The sequence below is a fragment of the Leopardus geoffroyi genome, chromosome B3 (assembly GCF_018350155.1).
Source record: "Leopardus geoffroyi isolate Oge1 chromosome B3, O.geoffroyi_Oge1_pat1.0, whole genome shotgun sequence".
NCBI lineage: Eukaryota > Metazoa > Chordata > Mammalia > Carnivora > Felidae > Leopardus > Leopardus geoffroyi.
The window spans coordinates 146,694,739-146,709,559 of NC_059337.1; the positions used below are offsets into that span (position 1 = coordinate 146,694,739).

A 14,821-nucleotide genomic window follows, 5' to 3' on the forward strand; every position below is an offset into this window, starting at 1 on the left:
CCCGGATCGCCCCCGCGCCGCGCCCGCCGCCCCGGCCCGCGCCGGCCCCCCCCCCCCCGAGCCCGCCTGCCCGCCCTCCGAGCGCCGGCAACAGCAGCGGCGGCGGCGGCGGCAGCGGCTGCGGCGGCGGTGGCGGGCGGGGTCGGGGCGGCGATGCGGGCGCCGGCCTGGACGCGGGCCTGGGCGGCGGGCGCGCGGGGCGGCGGCGGCGGCTCCGGCTCGCAGGCAGCGGTTCTCCAGCCCGGCTCCCTTCCTCGCGGCGGCGGCGGCGGCAGCGGCGGCAGCGGCGGCGGCGGCGGCGGCGGCGGCGGGTCCCGGCCTCGGCTCTGCGCGCCCGCGCTCCCGGCGCCCGCAGCCAACAAGTTCGGGACGAGACTGACAGCTCGCTCGCCCATTCGTCACCCGCGTACCTGCATATGCATGAGGGGGCGGGGCCGCGCCGCGGGGTGGGGCTGGGGGGGGGGGGCGGCCGTGGGCGCCCGCTTTAAAGGCGGCGGAGGGCGCTCCTGCCCGCGCCCAGACCCGGCGCGCGCTTCTCCAGGCCCCCGGGCGTCGGGGGTTCCGTCACGCCTCCAATGAACCCGGCGTGCGGGGGCAGGCGCCGCCAAGCGGCCTCCCCTCGCCCGAGCCCCGCCGGGTGTCAGGAGCCGGGGGTGGGGCGCCCCTGAGGTCACCGCCGAGGTCCCCTCCCCTCAGTGCGCCACCGCCGCGCTCCTCGCCGTCCCGGGGGAGAAGCCGCCTGCTGCACAAATCAGGGCTCTGCCCCCACGCGGGGCGGGCGCGGCCTGGGACCCTTCCTTGGGGAACGTCCCCCTCCGCGCGGCCCCTACCGCCTCCACGCCGGCCGCAGGGGGCGCTGCTCCTCTCCGACGCCCCTGCCCTCCCGCCGCACGGCTCGCGGGTCGGGCAGCCAGGCAACAGATGCTCCGCGGCGTAGGCTGGGTGCCCAGGTCCGCGCTGGCGCAGGGGTCGCCAGGCCTCACCCTTGCCGAACGCCTAGGCCGGACCCCGGGCTGGGGCGGGGACACAGGGGGATGACCAAGGAATAAAAGACGGTAAAAGACGGTGGTGCACGCTCAAAGGGACCAGGGGAGAGCCGCCCCAAGAGGCTCTTCCTGCTGTCCTGGTCACCAGGTCCCCACGTCCCGTTTCTCCGTCATCACCGTGCTGCCCTCTGCCGGGGTAACGTCGCGCCGCCCCCCACCACCACCCATCCGGGGTCAATACCAAGGGCTCCTTGTCTGCAAACATCAGCCCCCCTCCAGCAAGCAGGGTCCCTTCCAGGGCTGGCGGTCGTCTTGGCGGCTAGGGACCCGAAGTCCACAGGGGTCTTCTGACCCCACTCCCACAGAAACTGGGCTATCTTCTCAACTCTGGCTCCTGGAGCGAGTCTGTTGGGGGCCCTTGGGCTGGAAGTAACAGCCCCTGCCTGGAGCTTGTAATTGCTATGGGGTGGGGGCAGGCACAGAGGGCTTCCTGGGAGAAGAGGCTTTCAAGGGGGCCAGACTGATGCCGCTCAGCAGCCCCTCTAGGATGCAGGCCACAGGAGCGGCTGGAAGCCCCTGAAGGGATGGGCCTGGCACCCATCCCTGCCGACCTGAGCCCCTGGCTGCTGGGATGGGGGGGGGGGGGGGCAGGACGCATACCAAATAAGGGAATGCAAACTGGGTTGGAGCCTGCAGGGGAGGGGTCACGGGGAGGGGGGCGCAGGGTGGGGGGCTCCTTCTCTTTGGCTCAGAAGCAGGCACCCACATTCTCCTGGCCCCTAGACAAGTGAGGAGACCCAAACACAGCTCCAGGGGCCCAGGGCTCCATCCCTGCCCATGCTAGTCTGTGCCTTCTGCCCCCACTATCCAGGAAAGTTCTAGGCACCTTTACCCAGCATTCAGCCAAGTGGTGAACCCTTGGGGGGGCCCGGCCCAGGCACGAACAGAGCTAGATTGACAAACTTAAAGGGTGAGGCAGGCGGGGCAAACTGGGCAGGGGGTCTACTAAGACCCAAAGGCAGATGAGTCAGCCAGGTGAGGAGCTGGGAAAAGCACGCGCAAAGGCCCTGGGGTGAGGGAGCCTGACCCAGGTGAAAGCCTGTGAGAAAGACACAACGGCAGAGGCACAGGGGGTGAGGGGCATAGGTGAGGCTGCTGGTGGTAGTGACCGCCGGCCGTGCTGGGCCTCTGCACTAGTCTTCTGCTAAGACCAAGGGGAAGTCACAGAGAGAAGCTGAGCTGGGTCGCGCTGCCCTGTAGAGACTTACGCTTTCACAGAGATCCCTGGCTGCGGGGAGAGGGGCAGCAGGGGTAAAGCCAGGGCAGGGAGGCCCAGGACCGCCAGACCGGGACCTGGCAGCAGAGGGACTGGGGTGGGGGGTGGGGGCAGAATCCCCAGACAAGTGGTGGGCAGAATCCAGAGAACGATCCCCCCACACGCCCCTCCCTCGTCCACCTCTGAAGCTTCCTGCCCACAGCCAGCTGCAGGAGGGAAGGACGACCCGGAGACTCGCTCAGCCGCCAGTTCCAGAAGCTGCTGAGTTCCGGCAGGGGTTCTTTCCGTGCTCGGAGCGGTCTCAGCTGGGAGGTACCAGGGAGGGATGCTCACTGCATCTCAAGACTCAAGCTCAGCCTGTCGAGGGGGGTGGCCTCCCCGGGGCCCCTCCGGCTGGCCAGCCCTGCCTCGCGGGCAGAGAGAGCCCCCACCCGCCTTGCAAAGCTAGGGAGACAATGGCCTGGTGCCACCTGCCTCCCTCGGGGCCTTTCGGGAGCAGGGCAGCTGGGTGACCATCAGGGCGGTACCAGGGGTTCGGCGGACCCAGGGTGCCCGTCAGGGGCCAGCTCCTCGCCTCCCTGCCCGGCGTGCCCCACCCTGCAGGGCACAGAAGACTCCTGCCTCTCACTGCCCCCATTCTCCTTCTGCTTCCCAGGAGCCTCAGCCCTGACTTAATTCCCAGGAGAGGTTCGAGTCACGGAGGTGGCCACTTCAGGCGAGGGGTGGGCCTTGGAGGCTGCCGGGAGAGGGAGAAGTCCTCCCCTCAGGGTGCTCCCCATAGGGGTTTCTGCGGCCTTGGGCCGGAGGGCTGGGGATCCTATGGGCCCCAGGGCGCCTGTATCACCCATGCCGGGCCGGGCTGCCCCGCCTCTTCCAGAGAGACCCCATCCCTGTTCTGGGGCCCACTGGGCCGCGACACCCAGCTCTAGCCCGGGGGCTCCCTCTCCGAGCTCCCCAGTACCAGGGGCTCTCGGGCGTGCTCTGAGGTGGGCGCTCGACAAGGTGTGGGAGGGGCGGAGGCCCCCGACCTGGCAGGGGATCTTCGGGGCCAGGCCAGGGTGCAGGCTGCCCGGAGTCTGGATGGAGCCGGCTTGGCTCAGGAGCGAGCTGCGCTTCCGCCCGTGTTCTGTGGTGCTAAATATAGCGGCCAGGGAGGGGAGTTTCCGGTTACAGCCCCCCCCACCCCCCAGTGCCGGGAAATCGATGCCAGCTCCGTCAGGCCCAGCGGCACTGCCTGCTGACCTGCCCCATCAGGCTGCAGAGCAGAATGAGGGGGCTGGACCGCACCCAAGTCCGGGGGCTCTGCCCCTCGCCCCCCGCCTGCCGCTTCCCAGCCCCCAGCTGCTCCCCGGCACCGGCCTGCCAGGGCCCCTCTGAGGCAGCGGGCAGCACCTGCAGGTCAGCGAGGAGGGGCAGTGGGGCCCTAGAGGGGGGCACCAGGCAGGCAAGAGGGAGGGAGGTGGGGTGGTTCTAGGCTGGGCAGGGTTCCCGCCCTGCGAGCTGTTCTCCGGATGCACCGAGGCCCGGCGCGGCCCGCTCCTCTGGACCCTGCCGCAGCCGAGCCCTGCCAGCCCCCTTGGTCGCACAGCACACACCTGAGGGCCACTCCCAGCAGTGTGCCACTCAGCTGGCTGGGCTCCCTGGAGGCCCCACCTGGGTCGCAGCCAGCATTTGCATACAGGTGGTGCCGCTCGGGTGGGCCCCTTGGGCACAGCCTCCTCAGGACGGCCTCGAATGCCAGGCCCAGGGGCTGTCTGCACTGTGCCTGTCGCCCCCGCCCCCTCCCCGGCTGAAGGGAGGGGCCTTCCACGTGTGCTGCCTGTGTGGGGTCAGCCTGGGGCAGGGCAGGGGGATTACCGGAGGGCAGGGTGACCTCAGCCAGAGAGAGTGGCCCCCACCTGGCAGTGGGGTCTCAGTGGGAGCCAAAGGCAGGCCCTTCCTCAGCACCCGCCCCGTTCCAGCCTGAGGTCTGGTCCGCGGGGACGCTGAAGTCAGGTTCGGAGCAGAACTCCCGACCATGCCAGCTCCTACTGCCTGTGACAGCAACAGCCCGGGGGCACCTGGCCCTCCCCCAGCTGCCCACAACCCATCGTCCATGGCGCCGCCCTCGGTGGACCAGAGGACTTGGAGGGCTGTGGGGGAGGGCCGGGCCAGGTCACCAGCTGCAAAGGGGGTCAGGCTGGCCCTCATTCCAGGAGCGTCCCCAGCGCTCAGGCTGGGCCCCCGTCCCCGACCGACCGACTGCCCAACCCGGACTGTGGTGACTGGCACGCCCTCGCCACTTAGGACCCCCATCCACCCGCTACGTATGGAGCATTTACTGGGAGCATAGCTGAGCAGTCACCCAGCTCTCCTGTGAGCCCAAGTGTTTTAAGGGTCACAAGGGCAGCTCATGCAGCCCCTGACCCTTAAGACAGGCCAGTGTGCAGGGCAGGGGTCCTCCCAGCTTTGTAGGCCACGCCACACACAGGCCAGCGGGCAGAGGGAGTTCTTATCACCGACTCCAACTGCCCAGAGCACTGCCCGGGGCGTCGGGTGGGGGGGCGGCGCTAGACCCAGAGCGGCCCTGGCTTCGGACTCCAGGAGAGGGTAGGGTGCTGGGAGCACGCGTCCTCGAGAATGAACAGCTTGCGGCTCTGTCCCCACCTCCTCCCCAGGGCTGGCTCTGCCACCGCTCCACGGCCACCCCATGGCCCACCACTCTGTCCTCCCTGAGCGCCTGGCCTGGCCGAGCCCCCACCTAAGGCCTGACCTTAGCCGTCTGCCGGCCACCAGCTGCCCTCAGCAGTCCCTGCCCTGCCTGCTGCCAGAGGCCTCTTGGTGGAAAGCCCACCCTCCCCCAGGGCCCGTTGGGGACAGACCCGCGGTCCCTCCACCTGCCCCAGCCCACCTGGGGCCACCGCTCGGAGCCAGAGGACACAGGCTGGAGTTCTACGAGCCTTTATTTGATCTGCAGGAGGTGAGCGTGGCCGACCTTGGTCTCGACCCCCCGGAGTCTCACCGGGGACCCAGCCCAGGGGCCACACGGCTGAGGAACCACGAGATGCCAAAGATGACGCCCAGGGTCTTGGGGACATCCGGGTCATCCGCGAAGGCCTGGGCCCCACCCAGCGGCAGATGAACCACTTGGATGAGCTCGCCCTCCTCTGCCAGGCCCCCGCCCGGGCCGCTCCGCTGGGAATCGGTCACCTCTGCGTAGAACATGGTCTGGCTGGAGCCGGTCAGTCCCACGCCAGACCTGCGGGTTGAAACAGCACCTACTGAACCGCCCACACGGGCCTCACGGACACGCCTGTCCTGCTCCCTCCGCCCCCGCCCAGGCCAGGCAGGCCAGTCTGGTAGGCAGGGCTCCGGGGTGCACCCCCCCGGAGCCCCCACCCCCAGATTCCTGCGACCTTCGGGTGTAGCAGAAACCTGGCCGTATGCCGGGTGTGGCTTCTGTGATTCTTATGTCACGTGGCAGAGAAGGAAGGATTCTGCAGGTGTAACTAAGGGCCTTAATCAGATGACTTCGACTCGTCCGCGGAGATTACGTTGGTGGGCCTAACCTAACTAGGTGAGCTCTTCAGTGCAGGTTTAGGGAGGGGAGACGGAGGAAGTCAGAGAGACAAGCCCGTCCCGCAGGCCTTGCAGACAAAGCAAGCTGCCCTGTGAGGGGGTCACGTGGTCCAGGCCCGCAGGTGGCCTTAAGTCGCTGACTGTGGTCCCCGGCCACCAGCCAGCCAGGAAACGGGGCCCTCGGTCACACAGCCACGAGGAGCTGAATTCTGCCACGACCGTGTGCGCTGGGAAGGGGGTCCCGAGCCCCAGACGAGCCCCAGCCGAGCCCAGCCGACCCTGACTGCAGGACAGCAAAACCCTGAGCGCTGGGCCCCGTTCCCAAGAAGCAGACGGCTGACCCACGGCGACTTCGAGGTCCTAACTGTGGGCGGACGGAAGCCGCGAGGTCTCTGCCACGTTCGGCAGTGCAGACGCCGGGCAGGCCGCTGCCCTCTGCTCACGTGAGCCCCTCAGCCGGGGCCTCCCTTCCCACCCGAGGCTCCAGGCGGGCTGGAAGCAAGGGCCCTCCTGGCGACCCGTGTGGCTCTGCCCTGTGAGAGCCCCCGACCCCAGCATCTGCAGGACGCCAGTCCCAGGCTGGGGACAGCCATGCTGAGGCAGCTGGGGCGTGGAGGGGTGTGGACAGGTGGCCAGAGCGGGCCGCTGGCCGCCAGGAGGGGGGCAGACACCCAGGGGAAGTGCGGTGGCCCAGACTGGCGAGAACGGGCAGCCACGGGAACTGCCGTCTGTGAGGGCAGGGCCGTGGCGGGGCCCGCCAGCGTCCCAGAACCGCAGGGGAAGGTCCCGCGTGAGCGTGCGGGGGGCGGGGGGGCCGGGGCGCCAGGCCAGCCAGACACCCGCAGGGCGGACGCTGCTCTTGCAGACCTGCCCGGGCGCGGAGGGCAGAGACGGCTGACAGAGCTTCCGTGCCCCACCCCCCAGGAGGGCCAACCCCATCCCCACCGGCCTCACCTAGCTGCTTCCCCCGCCCCAGACTCTTATCTGCCACAGTCCTCTCCCGATGGCCTGTTTACAACTGTGGCCACAGGCCGCGCCTTTGATGGAAGCGCCAGCGTGTGGGGTTTCCGGTCCCAGGTTCCGCCAGCTTGTGAAGGAGACGGGCACAGCCTTTGACCCAGAGCAAGAGGAATGTGCCTTCGGGCCTTGTCACCTGTGCCTGGCAGGCGAGTGGCCTGGTTCACCTCCACACGAAGAAAAGGCACGAGATCTCTCTGCTGTCTGTCCGGCCCCCGGGTCCGCAGGGACAGCTGCCCTGACCTCTCCTCCAGCCCCTCAGTCCTGCCCCCCCGCCACAGCCACCCCGTGCCTCCAAAATGCAAGTCTTTACCATGCTGCTTGCTGCCTAGAGCCCTCCTGGGCTCCCCAGCACCCTCACGATCAAGCCATAGCCCCGCTTGTGGAAACGTTGCAGCCTGGGCCGCGCTTGGGCCGGCCTCTCCGCCACGACTCCGCCCAGGCTCACCTCATCTGCGGTCCCCCGCCTTCCAGAGTGCCTCCTCCCGGCTCAACGCCAGCTCCAGATCAGGCCCCTCAGATCCTCTGGGACCCCAGCGCCGAGGAGGACGCCCGCAGGTCACCGAGGCCTGCCCCTCAGACCAAGACACTCAGCCGCTTATGTTCGACGCAGGGGCTCCCTCGTGTGCCGGAGGTCAGCTCCAGCCCCCAGCCCCTAGGCCAGGGAGACACCGCGACAAAGCCCTGGGCTGCTGAGGCAGAGGGGCCTGGGCCCCACACCGAGTGGTTCCTGCACTGGGCTGAGGAGCAGAGCTCCCCCCTCTGGGGACGGCTGCCAGCGGCCAGTGCTCAGCGCCGGGGATGGGGTGTCACTGCCAGGACCGTCCTCCTGCTCCCAGACTTCACCAGGGTCGGGGACCCTGACAGTACTCCTGGGGCAGGGGCGGGATAGGCCTCGCCCCAACATCCCATCCTGGGAGGACGGCCCCAGCTGCGGGCCTCGTGGGGAACACGGTGGGGACACCCGGGCTCCGGGCCACACGGCTTCCGCTCCCCAGCAAGGCCGGACCCCGGCCCCCCCCCCCCCACCCCAGCCTCATTCCTGAGGCGCCGTCTGCCAGCAGATCTGTGACTCACCCCCACCCCCAGCGCCCGGTGCTTAATCCCACAGGAAGTAGAGGTATCTGTCGCAGCAGCTGCTAGGGCCGCAGGGTGGGGGCGCCGCGTGCTCCAGAACTGCCCCCCAGAGCCCCGGGTTCCGGCCTGGATCACGATCTGAGGTGCGTGCTGCCCCACCTCCCCCCAACTCCATGTTGGAAAACAAAGAGGGGCCGCACACCCGTGAGGACGGGGCGCTCGCTGCCCCCCCCAGCGCGTCGCACCCCCCGGGGGCGGTGCTGACCACAAGATGCCCCCCCCGCCCCCCCCCCCCCCCCCCGGCCTGGCAGGCCCGCGGGCCCAACCCCACTCACTTGTAGGTGGCGACCCGGCGCAGGTCGGAGGGAGCCAGCCGGTAGCCGCACTCCTCCCAAGCCTCCGCACAGGCCACGTCCTCCAGCGAGAGCCCGGGCTGGTCCACGAGGCCAGCGCACAGCTCGTAGGTCACCCCCGCCGAGCCAGGCAGCTCCACCTGCAGCGCCCGGGGTCCGTCCTGGGCCACGGCCGCCAGGGACCCGGGGAAGAGGCGCTCCACCTCGCCCACGTACACAGCTGGGGGCCGGGGGGCGTTGACCACGGTCACAGCCGTGCTGTCGAGGCCTCCACGTGCCCCGCTCCAGGCCAGACCCCCTCACGGGGCGTTAGTTTCCCCTGGAGCCCCCTCCCCCCCCCCCCCCCCGCCCCATGTCTGCGTTCGGACCCGATGGCCCCCAGGGGCCTGAACGTGCCCCCTGCAGCCCTCCCCTCCCCCCGCGGCCCGCTCTGGCCGGCCTCACCTGGCCGGAACTGCTTCACCAACACCAGGCTCTGCTGGGAAGAGTTGAACATGAGAATGGCCACACTGCGGGGGGTGGACAGAGCTCAGCACGGAAGCAGCCCCCTCACCTCGTCTCCCTGGGGCCCCTGGCCCCCATGCCCCGTTCCCAGCATGCCGGGCCCACCTCCTCTCCCCAGCAGCCTGGGAAAACTGGTCCCTTACCGGGATGGGGAGACTGAGGCCCAGGCAGGGCCAGGGCTGGCCAGGCCCGCTGCGTTCCAACTGGCCGAATGGGGGCAAGAGGGTGGGGTTAGGGTTAGCTAGGGGTGGCAGCAGCCGAGGCCGGGTGACTGACAGGACACGTGGCCCCCGCTGGCCAGCCGCCCACCAGCCACGCTCCTCGAGCCACACTGCCATCCAGCCCACAGCGCTGATGCTCCGGGGCGGGCGAGGGCCCCCAGATGGGCTCTTCCAGGTTTTTCCAGGCTCTTCCGGGAGCCAGAGGCAGGGGTGGGGCTCCAGGCCCCCAGGGGCCCAGCGTCCCAGCGGGCAGCAGTCGGGGGCTTCCCGGGCAACCAGGCCAAGGCTGGGCTCTCACCTGTCATGTGTCTTCATGAAGTCCCACGACTTCTGAGTGCCATTCTGAAAGAAATGGCACAGGGGTGAGGGTGGGCCGCGGGGCTGCCAGCGAGGCTCCAAGCGCTCAGGGCGGCTGAGAAGGCCAGACGACCCGTGCACCAGCCCCCGCCCGGAGACCCACTCGAGGCCCACTGGGGGAGCCTCAGCAGGTGGGGGAGGAGCAGGAGCGGGCCGGCCGGGGAGGTCAGCGACAGTCTGGTGCTCCGGTGGGGGGGTGGGGCAAGGCAGAAAACCAGAGCAAATGGTGGAAAGGCACAGGCTGACCTCAAGTAGCTGCAAAGAGACGTATCCTGTCAGCAAGTGGAGGGTGGGCTGTGGGGGCTGTGGGGGAGAGACACGCAAAGGTGTCCTTCGGTCAGGACAGGGAGAGTCCCCAGGGCACAGAGATCAGGTGTTCACTGCTGAAGCTCCCTCGGGCCAGGGGACAGGGTGACAGGAAGGCAGGAGGGGCTGGCCGGCCTCCTGAGAGGGCAGCGGCACCACCCGAGGCAGGCCGGGGGAGGCGGCCCTGCAGGATGGAGTGATGTAATGACAATGACGGTGACCAGCCGGGTGACAGCCCCTCCCCCAGCCCGGTGTCTGTCTCAGGCCGTCTCTCGCACATCCTGTGGTCCTGCTGTTTTGTCACTGGCCTCCACCGTCCTGCCCCCCAGGCCTGGGCAGCACACCCCCAAAGGGCTCCCGGGGCTCCAGGCAGCCATCAGTGACCGAAGGAGGTGGTGCAGGGCCTGCTGGGGGACGGTCAGGGGGTGCGAGGGGCCCAGACTCCTGCCAGCTGGACACCGCTAGACAAGGTGGGCTCCCATCCCAGGGGCCAGAGCCAACAACAGCATTCCACTTGGCCTTGCCTGCTCCCCAAGGGGCCTCTGCCAACGGGGCTGGCCCTAGGGCCCTGGGACCCCGCCCCGAGGCGGCCTGTCACCAGCGGGCTTAGCCTAGCCACCCTCGGTCACTGGGCCAGCCCTAAGGCCCTGGAGAGCTGCAGGCCCCACTTTTGGGGCTCTATCCAGGCCCTGAAGACACGAGAGATACAGAATGTGCCGCTGGGACTGCAGGAGAGGGAGGACTTCCCGGAAGAGGTGACAGGGCACCAGGCCCCCCTGAAGTGAGCGAAGGGCGTTCCAGGCAGAGGCCCCCACGCTGGGGCAAGAGGAGCGGGGGAAAATTGGTTTCAGCTCGGCTGGAGGCAGAGGAGTCCCAGAGGAGTGGTGGGGCCTTTGTTTCCAAGGCGGCGGGAGGGTAGACACCCTGTGGTGCACAGGTCGGGCTGCCTGGGAGGCCGTTGAGAGGCACCACCCCCAGGAGGCAAGCCTGGGCCTGCCTGCCATCTGGCCACCCTGGGGCCAGCCACCCACCCAGGACGGGCTCCAGAGGAGGCCTGCTGTGCCTCCGGCCTCCCTCAGGATACGGGCCATCGTGTGTGAGTCTTAGGCACTCTCTCAGCTCAAGATCAAAATGTCTGTCAGACCCTCAGGTCCAGCCAAGGCAGGGTGCCAGGGGCAGTCCGGGAGAGCCGGTGAGGCCCAGCCAGCCCCTCCGCGGGACCCCCGGACCAGCCGGTTGGGTCCTAGGCCTGGTTAATCTTCCAGGGGCCCTGGGAGGGAGAGACAGGACTTCAGAGCCACAGACATCACCTGCCTCTGGCCTGTCTGGCCAGCACGTCTCCCCTGACCAGGGGTAGCTAATGACAAAGGGCTGCAGATGTCCCTCAGTGGCGCTCACAGCCCAGCCCGATGTCCCCTGGAGGCGTGCTGTGTTGGTGCCCAGGACTGTGCCCATCACGGCCTCCTCTGCTCTGGTCACCAGCACCCATTAGTGGGAACACACGGACAGGCTACCACACTTCACAGGCACTGGGAGAGGGGCGCCTGGCTGGCTCAGTCTGCGGAGTGTGCGACCCTTGATCTTGGGGTTGTGAGTTCGAGCCCCATGCTGGCTGTAGAGATTACTTAAGGATAAAATCTTAAAAGAGTTCCTGGGTAGCTCAGTCGGTTAGGCATCTGACTCTTGACCTCAGCTCAGGTCAGGATCTCAGGGGTGTGGGTTCCAGCCCCACGTTGGGCTCTGCACTTAAAACAAAAAAAACAAAACTGGGAGGGAACTGCAGCCATAGGCCCTAGAGCAGTTATGCACCTGGCCCACCCTGCGCCTACCCACTGCCTCCCGGAGCCTCAGCCCCTGGGGGGGCTGCGCAGCCACAGTCAGGCATCCCCAGCCAAAGTCAGTGCCAGGGAGAAGGGCGGCCACCTCCAGGCCCCTGTCTGTCACCTGACCCCCTGCGTCTGTCCCAGGCCAGCACTGCCAACTTGGGCCCATCCCAAGGACGGAGCCAAAGGACTACATGGGCAGGGCAAGCGAGGGCCGCGGGGGCCTCCCTCAGGCTGGGGGCTGCTGAGCGGAGGCCGCAAGCCCAGAGGCAGCCGGGGAGAGGAGCACGGAACACCCGGCCCAGCTGTCCCGACTGGGAGGCAGGCGGGCGCCGGTGGACCCGAACCACAGAGCTGCTTCTCATTCGCCCCACAAATACTTCTCCCGAACCTGCTGTGTGCGCGGCGCCCAGGAAGTCGGCTGGTCCTGCTCTTCCTGTGACAGGTGGGAGGGCGGGGTGGGGGAAGGATGCCCGAGGGGCAGCCCGCCTGCCGGCTGAGCAGGTGGGGACTCTGAGGTGCCCTGGGAAGCAAGCCCACGTGCAGAGCGCTGGGGCCCTGCCGAGCCTCCTTGGAGGGATGAGTGGTCCCCCAGCGGCGTCCCGACCCGGGCGCTCACCCCGGCTGGGAACCCGGCTCGAAGCGGAGCCGCACGCAGAGCCGGGGAGCTCGGCCAGGCGCGAGGGGCGGGGCTCCGGTGGGGGCGGGACCTACGGTGGGGGCGGGACCCGGCGGGGGCGGGGCTCCGGCGGGGCCGGGGTGGAGGGGGTTGCCCACGGTGAGCGGGGCCGCGGAAGGCGCACGCGCGGGCGGGCTCACCTGGCGGTAGTGCAGCGTGAGAGGCCGCAGGTAGGGCGAGGCTGCGCAGCGGCCCACGGCCGCGCCCTCGATGCGCTCCATGGCAGCGCGCCGGGCAGCCGGGTCCGGGCGGCCACGGGCAGAGTGCGCACGGGCCTCGGGCGCGCGGCGCGTGACCCGGCTTTGAGCATGCCCAGTGCGCGCGGGGCGGGGCGGACGGGCGCCGAGCGGAGGCGGGACGGGGCGGACCGCGGGCGGCACCTGCCAGGAGGTCGGGCCCCCCCCCCCCCCCCCCCGCGCAGGTGAGGCGCTCCCACTTCCGCGCGCGGCGGGAGCCGAGCGGGGAGGGCCAGCCCGGTGGACCCCGGCTGCGGCGCAGGGCTGGCGGGCGGGGCTGGAGGGGACCCGTCGGACCCGGGACTTCGCGGTCCAGCTGCGGCGGGATGAGCCGAGCGGCTGTCCCAGCCCACATGGGTTGACCAAGGCCCGGAGATTAGGTGGGGGTCAGGCCCCAGCCGGGGAGAGGCTGGGCCCTGAAGAGAACGGTCAGGGGTCGGGGCTGCCTGGTGGCGCCTGCGAGAGGAGGAAGGAAGGGGTCGGTCGGTCGGCGGCTGCGCGCGGGGTCACTGCGCGGGCGACGGTGGGGGACAGTGTAGTCACCTCCAGGGTGCCTTGCCTGTTGGCCGGGAAGACAGAAGCTCTGGAAGGAGGGCGAGGCCAAAGAGCCCGGGAAGGGGGCGGGACCAGGGCCGTCACAGAGCCGAGCCCTCCCCCGGGGGGACAGGGGGCTGGCCTGGGAGGCACTGCCCACCTGCCGGACTCGGGAGGAGCTGACACTCCCTGTCTCTGGAGCTGTCCGGGCCTCACCTCTGGAGCCTGCTGCTACCCCCACCTTCCTGGGAAGTCCCACCGTGCTGACACCCCTCTAGCTGTGGAAAGGCCCCAACAGCTGGACTCCTGCCTTGGGCGTGGATCTGCGGACCCCTTCCAAATTCACCCACTGCCTCCCCGGGACCACTAAGGTCCGTGGGGTAGGGGAGCTGAGTCCTGCTCTCTGAACTACGGCCCCAGGGCTAATAGCCCGGACAGGTCTGGCCAGGTGGCCCCGAAGCTGACTCCCATGTCTCTTTATCCATTGCTGCGTAAGTGCCACAAGGCACCCCAGCATTTCGTGGCTGAAAGCAAGCACCCATTTGTTGCTAGCTCAGTCCATGGATGGCCCCCACCCAGGTGGGCAGCTCTCCCCTCTCCCGAGCTCTCCCCTCGGGTTTCTCTGCGGTTGTGGTCAGGAGCGGCAGGGCTCCGTGGGCTTACGTGACCAGGATGGCCTCTTTGCCGTGTGTCTGGCCCCTCCCATGGGCTGGCTGGCCTTCTCCCGGTGTGTGACCTTTCCGTGTGTGGCGTGGCAGTCTCGGAGCAGTGGGGTTCTCCCGCGACAGCAGCTCCCCCAGCACGTGGTCACGAGGCCGTGCAGCACCATTTGCACTGCGTCCTGTGTCACAGAGAGAGTCCTGGGCTGCCCGGGTTCCAGGGAAGGGACCTCACAGGGCTCTGGAGCACCGGGCCCCCAATAACCCTTTAGGGGTTTGTCCCTCCCAGCCTTCGCCACCGCCTAGTGTCCTGGCGGTGGGGGGGGGGGGGGCGGGCGGGCAGAGAGACGAACACCAGGGCCCCTCCCGGAAGCTGGCCCCACCCCACCCAGCAGCCAGGTGCACTTCTCCTGCACATACTCCGGGCCCAGGGACGCTCCCTTCCCGGAGCACAGGACAAATCACAGAGCTGAGCTGGCAAGAGCCCCGGCCTGGGCAGAGCATCTGGGAAGACGCAGCGTCTCACAGAGCATGTCTCCTTCGCATCGAGGCGGAAAGCACTGTTTGCATCACATCAGCGGCTCGTAGCCTAGACTGCGGAACTTACGTCCCTTCAGTAGCAGCGAGGTGCTGCTCCTCCGGGAACTAGCAGCAGCCGTGTAGAGTTGCCGTCCGCCCTGCTGAGTACACTCCCGGCTGGACGGCTCGGGACGCCCTCTCTCCGCCGCCCTACTGGCAGCCGGAGGCAACGCGCACCTCCCTCGGCGCGCCAGCAGGTGAGCGCTGTGCTCTCCCCCTAAGGGAGAGTGTCTGTTGGGTCATAAAAAGGAGGGAAAGTCAGATACACGGGTGAACTCGGTGTCATGCCGAGTGAGGGAAGCCAGACGCAAGAGGCCACGTCGTATATGATCCCATGGACGTGAGGCAAAACAGGCAAATCCAGAGACAGACAGCAGTTTAGGGATCGCCAGGGGCTGGGGTGCGGGGGCTGCTCCTGGGGATGAGGTTCCCTCTAGGGGCGGAGCCCGAGTTCTAGAGCCAGGCAGTGGGTGGGGAAGACCACTGGGGTGCATACAGGGTGAGAGGGTTAACGTCATGTGGATTTCAGTTTCTTTAAAAGGGGAAAAACTGTAAAACCGCTCAAGGCGTCTCCCCCAGCCCCATCCCCCACGTGCCCTGGGGCCCTTCCCCTTAGTCCTGGACGTGGATGTGCACCCTAAATGTGGACCTGGGGT

General features: G+C 68.8%; 1 protein-coding gene across 3 annotated transcripts; it reads right to left on the reverse strand.

Annotated features, from left to right (window-relative positions):
* Positions 1 to 5,186: 5,186 nt before the first annotated feature.
* Positions 5,187 to 12,469, reverse strand: NUDT14 (nudix hydrolase 14). Of its 3 annotated transcripts, none has more exons than XM_045452194.1 (6): positions 12,298 to 12,469; positions 9,596 to 9,604; positions 9,291 to 9,334; positions 8,712 to 8,776; positions 8,250 to 8,487; positions 5,187 to 5,500 (listed from the first exon to the last, which is right to left on the reverse strand). In XM_045452194.1, exons 1-6 carry the CDS (start codon positions 12,376 to 12,378, stop codon positions 5,260 to 5,262), a joined length of 678 nt encoding a protein of 225 aa, XP_045308150.1. In that variant the 5' UTR covers positions 12,379 to 12,469; the 3' UTR covers positions 5,187 to 5,259. The 3 variants fall into 3 exon arrangements, with proteins under 3 accessions (XP_045308150.1, XP_045308149.1, XP_045308151.1); XM_045452193.1 differs by having other exon boundaries at positions 9,596 to 9,652; XM_045452195.1 differs by lacking the exon at positions 9,596 to 9,604 and having other exon boundaries at positions 12,298 to 12,468.
* Between the last annotated feature and the right edge of the window lie 2,352 nt (positions 12,470 to 14,821).

Bases quoted from the DNA above. Each gene is read 5' to 3' on its own strand.
- NUDT14 (XM_045452193.1), bottom strand. From the start codon at position 12,378: ATGGAGCGCATCGAGGGCGCGGCCGTGGGCCGCTGCGCAGCCTCGCCC. The intron at 9,335-9,595 runs GTCAGCCTGTGC...CATTTCTTTCAG, and splicing joins TCTCTTTGCAGCTACTTGAG to AATGGCACTCAGAAGTCGTG. The intron at 8,777-9,290 runs GTGAGAGCCCAG...CACCCCCCGCAG, and splicing joins TTCATGAAGACACATGACAG to TGTGGCCATTCTCATGTTCA.